At 57.4% G+C, this 5181-nt stretch overlaps 1 protein-coding gene across 1 annotated transcript in view; it reads left to right on the top strand.

Annotated features, from left to right (window-relative positions):
• The window catches only part of OTUD7B (OTU deubiquitinase 7B), a 21218-nt gene that overhangs the window by 3404 nt on the left and 12633 nt on the right, over positions 1-5181 (top strand). The window contains exons 3-6 of the mRNA XM_009886194.1: positions 398-625; positions 1255-1268; positions 1820-1837; positions 2407-2440. Of these exons, the coding sequence (XP_009884496.1) occupies positions 398-625; positions 1255-1268; positions 1820-1837; positions 2407-2440 (294 nt within the window). The remainder of the gene's footprint in view (positions 1-397; positions 626-1254; positions 1269-1819; positions 1838-2406; positions 2441-5181) is intronic.

Here is a 5181-nt window from a genome sequence, read left to right as displayed (position 1 = left end):
CCTCAAGTTGGGCCAGGGGAGGTTTAGGATGGATATTAGGAGAAATGTCTTCACCGAAAGGGTTGGGAAGCACTGGGAGAGGCTGCCCAGGGACGTGGTGGAGTCCCCATCCCCGGAGGGGTTTAAAAGACAGATGTGGTGCTGAGAGAGGTGGGTTTGTGGTGGCTTTGGCAGCGTTAGGCTGGTGGTTGGACTCGGCGATCTTAAACATCTCAATTCTGTGATTCTACGAAACATTTGCGCGCTGGAGCAATCCACCCCTTTGCAACCCCCCAAAATACCCGCTGAAGGCAGCGATGCGGTAATCGCTTCTGCGAGCTTTGCTGCTTCTGCACCATTCAGGTGTGTGTGTGTGGGGGGGGGGGTGTCTTTTTATTTTACTATTTTTTTTTCCTCTTCCTTTTCTCAGAAAAGCGCCTGTCGCGAGGCATTTCCCACGCCAGCTCCACCATCGTCTCCCTGGCCCGCTCCCACGTCTCCAGCAACGGCAGCAGCGAACATCTGCTGGAGATGCCCATCTGCACCTTCCAGCTGCCCGACCTCACCGTCTACACCGAGGACTTCCGCAGCTTCATCGAGCGAGACCTCATCGAGCAGTCCATGCTGGTGGCACTGGAACAGGCCGGTGAGTGCCTTTCTCGGGGTGTTTTAACGCAAATCCGGCGGCTTTTTGCAGCGGGAACGAGCCCGGGCGGCGGCGAAGCGACTCCGTTGCGCGGGTGCGTATCTGCTGGGTGTTATTTCCTCCCCTTTTTTTATCGCGTGGGGCAAGAGTTGGGTAAGACACTGCTTCGCTTCGCCTGCGGACACCCAACGTAAATAAATCACGGGTGTCGTCATTGCTCACGGGGCTGAAACACTCAAAACACTCGAAAGATAAGTTGCGTTCTCTCACCCTGCTCTGCCCCAACAGCCGTCCCGAGAGAAAAGAGAGGGGGAAAAAGAAATTCCCGCATAACGCACGCAGTAGCTCATCGCCTCTGACGAATATTAGAAGGGATTACAAACGTTTTAGATGGATGATGCGTTTTATGCGGTGGGGGGCGGTGGGGGAACTGGTCCGCCGGCTTTCTGTTTGCCGGCGGAGGAACCGCCTCGCCGGCGCGGATGGGGCTTTGTTTCCCCATGTGCTTTTTTTTTTCTTTTTTTTTTTTTTCCCCTCCCGAATAGTTTCTGGGTGATGTGTAAATAAGGTTTAGCTGGTGAGTGTGCGGGGGACCTCCGCGCTGGCGGGGAAAACCTCATGCGTGGAAGGACAGCTTCCGTGGGCGGAGGCGGGGACGGGACAGGAGGCCACCCGGGGAGATTTCGGGAGCTTTTCCGCCTCCCCTGTTCCCGTCACCGACGCGCGCACCTGGCAAACTATTCCTTCAGACAGAACGGCTGTTCCTAACGTCACATTTTCAGCCCTCTCCGGCTCAGGTGTCGCCGTAATGAATATTCTCACGGGGCGGAAAGGAGCACTCGATCCCAGCGATCTCGTTACGGCGCCGTTGGGCGGTGGCGAAGCCGTCGCCTCCGATGCAAATAAAAGCCCCGGGTGGACACGGCGGGGGCCTCGGCGGGTGGTGGGTTGCGGCGCTCCGGCGCGGGGCGAGGGAACTGGACGTGGCTGCCCTTTTTCAAACCCCCGTGGCGGGGCTGTTTTCTTGGCAGGCTTTTGACCACGTCAGCGTTAATGAATTGATTTTTAGGCAGCGGCTTTCGGAAGGTAAAGCGCGCCTGCGTTGTGCGCGTGGGTTTGTTATAAACGGGTGTTTATCTTCATGAAAGGGCACGTGGAAAATATTCCAAGCTTAATTCGCAGTAGGGTTTTGAGTGGATCGCGGCGCCTCCCGTTATTAATTTAGTACGCGCTGTCCTCGGGGGATTAAGCAAATATTTTATAGACCAATAAACATTCAGATGCTCTTCTCCTTCTGTCCAGAGGTGCCTTTACACGGCCGCAGCAGAGTAAGTGCGCTTTAAAGCGGCTTTAAATTGTAATGACGTCCTCTCGGAAAGCTTTTAGCGCGCTCAGAGTTGGACAAAAAGGTCCTGGTGGAGCTGAAGATTTCGCCCTTCCCAAAACTTTGGCGTTCTTTGGCACGGACCCCAATGGATGAAGCTTTGCCCTATATTTTGAAGGTGCAGAGGGGTTCTTCCGCGTCGCACGCGTGGAGGAGCAGTCGGCGGTGCCTCGCCCAGGACTATTAAAAAAGAAAATAATCAAAAATAACCAGGAAGAACTGAAAGAAACCGCTGGGTTCGATGGCGTTGCCTTGGCTCCGAGGTCAGGCTTTCTCCCCGGGGTCGGGGACGCGGTGCCAAGCCTTCCCCTCTCCCCCAGGCCAGAAACCTCCTGCTTCGCGCTGCCATTTAACAAACATCCGTGGGCGGACTGTTAAAAACTGCTGAGCTAAAGAGACGAGCAGCGCGCTCGCTCCGCTGGCGGGAACGGCGTCGGGGGAACGGCAGAGGGGTTCCTCGTTCCTGAGGAGTACGTGTCCCCCGCGTCTCGGAGCCATCAAAGAGCTGGGTGCCGTGGTGATGCCTCACCCGGGTTTTGAGAAGCGTTTCAGCGCCGGTTTCTCCGGTGCGTGAGCAGCGACGCGTGTGTGCGCGTTCCCCACTCTGTCTTACCTCCCTGGCATCCAAATTGCGAATGTTTTCGCCCGTAAGTCATCGGTTCCCTCAGCAGGAGGGACGAGCTCGCGTCTGGGTCCACCTTCCTCCAAAAGGATGGCGAAACCTTCTCGGAAGTCGGTCCACCGGACGCCGGCGGCGACGCAGGATCGCTGCCGCGACACCTTCAGCCCCTCCGCTGTCATCCTCAGTTCTCGTCAGAGAAGGGCTCCTGATTAGATAAGGAGACGACAGCTGAATTGTCTCGTTTTGGAGAGATGAAAGGCGCTTGCTGCGGCGTCGATGCTGCTTTTTTCGGGCTGCTCGCCTTTTTTGGGTGTCTCTTTTTTTTGTTTTTTTTTAGCCCGCTTCTCGGGGATGATCCTGTGCCTTCACCTCCACCGGTGATGCAGCAGAGGGGGGAAAACCCCCGTGGTCTGCAGTCGCTGTGGAAGGGCCCTGGGAGTGCTGGTGGCCAACAGGATGCCCGCGAGCCAGCAGTGTGCCCCGGTGGCCGAGAAGGCCAACGGCATCCTGGGGGGCATCAAGAAGAGTGTGGCCAGCAGGTGGAGGGAGGTCATCGTCCCCCTCTGCTCTGCCCTGGGGAGCCCACATCTGGGGTACTGTGTCCAGTTCGGGGCTCCCCGGGTCAAGAAGGACAGGGAACTGCTGGAGAGGGCACAGCAAAGGGTCAGGAAGGTGATGAGGGGACTGGAGCATCTTTCTTACGAGGAGAGGCTGAGGGACGTGGGGCTGTTCAGTCTGGAGGAGAGAAGACTGAGGGGGATCTCATCAACGCTGATAAATCCTTCAAGGGAGGTGCCGGGGGGATGGGGACAGTCTGTTTCCAGCGGTGCTCAGTGACAGGACAAGAGGGAACGGGCACAAAGGTGACCATGGGCAGTTCCATCTCCACCTGAGGAGGGCCTTCTCTGCTGTGAGGGCGGCAGAGCAGTGGCACAGAGAGGTGGGGGAGTCGCCCCCTCTGGAGCCATCCCAAACCCGCCTGGACGCCGTCCTGTGCCACTGCTGGAGGTGCCCCTGCTCTGGCGGGGGGTGGGATGGGGGAGCTCCAGAGGGCCCTCCCAGCCCTCACCAGTCTGGGATGCTGGGATCTGCCACGTCAGCCCGAGGAGCAGGAGGGCCGAGTCAGCGCCGGGAACGTTCCCTTCCTCACGCAGAGTGGACGATGGCCTCGTAGTGACGGCGGCGCTGGATTCCCCGGGAGCCTTCGGGAAGCCATTTGGTTTTTCAATGAGTCAATCCTCATCTCCGGTTTGGAGGAGCGCCGTCTTTGTTCCTTCCTATTGCCCTGACCTATTTAGATGGTTCCTGTTAGAAGAAATGACGACGATGACGGGATTTTACCGAACGTACACCTTTGTGAGCAGGTTCCTGACCTCTGCTGGGACAAAGAGATGTTCTGGAGCAAAACCAGCTGTGGGGCAGAACTGGACCCCGTAAGAGCCACGGTGCTGGACAAGAAGAAACCTCTTGATGGTCTTCAGACATGTGGAAGAGCTGTTGCCGACCACACCGCTCAAGCGGCAGTTGGAGGAAGATCCCCCGTGCTCTTGAAGGCGGTTTTCTTCCTCGTGGAGCTCTCAGGGTTGGCTCCTAATAACCGCCGGCAGAGAAATATGTTGTTTTAAATACTTCTAAGGGGCCTCTTTGGCCTTTCCGCCGCCTTGACGGGAGCAAAACATTTGGAGAAGGGTTCGGGGAATGCGGTTTCTTTGGAGATGGCTTCTCTTGCGTAACTGGCAACGGCTACCAATGGCTTCTGGCCGCCTCGCCGAGGCCCAGCGCCGCACCGCCGGACCGCCCCGCGCAAACAGAAAATACCTCCCCGAGGTGTGTCCCCCTCCGCATCGGACCTGCCCGGGCTGGAGGAGAACTTACACAACCTCCGAAGCACCGACCGGAGCTGCCCGCGCCCCTGACCCTCACCCCCACCCTCAAAAAGATCAGCGAGAGAGCCGCTGGCTTGGCCCCGCTGGCCCCGTGCCACTTGGCTGCCGGTTTGCGCCGCGGCCGTGCCGGGAGCTGTATCGAGTGAAAATAGGCGGCTTTCCCCGGCGGAGCTGTTGTCCCCCCCCCGGGGCTGTGTACTAAACGCTTTTCAACTCCCGCACGACGACGACGGTTTCCTTTCCCCCCATGCCCAAAAAAATTAAAAAAAGGAGAAGAAAAAAAAATAAAAAAAATTAAAAATTACCAGCCCGGTGTTGCAGTTCGCGCTGCGTTTTTGCCTTTTCCCGGTGTTTATCGGTGTTTAAAAACAAGTTTTCTGTATTTAGGTCCCGTACAGCCGCTGTCGCTGAGGGCGGGCAAACAATTTCAAGAACTGCTGTGTTTGGGAGCGCGGCACCACGCTGGGGAGAAGGGAGAAATTTGTTTAAAAATACTGGGAAAGGGCTGCGTTAGGGTGGGGTGGGGTTTTTTTTTTCCGCAAGAGCAATTCCAACGCAACCCCTTGGATGCCTGAACAGCGTCTGCCGGCCAAAACCACCACCGGTGGCACGGGATGCGCTGCGGAAAAGCTACCGGGGAGGGGGGGAAATCACAGCTGAGGGA

The sequence above is a fragment of the Charadrius vociferus genome, unplaced genomic scaffold (genome assembly GCF_000708025.1).
Source record: "Charadrius vociferus isolate BGI_N301 unplaced genomic scaffold, ASM70802v2 scaffold1295, whole genome shotgun sequence".
Classification (NCBI taxonomy): domain Eukaryota; kingdom Metazoa; phylum Chordata; class Aves; order Charadriiformes; family Charadriidae; genus Charadrius; species Charadrius vociferus.
This window is presented reverse-complemented; position numbering and strand designations above follow the sequence as displayed.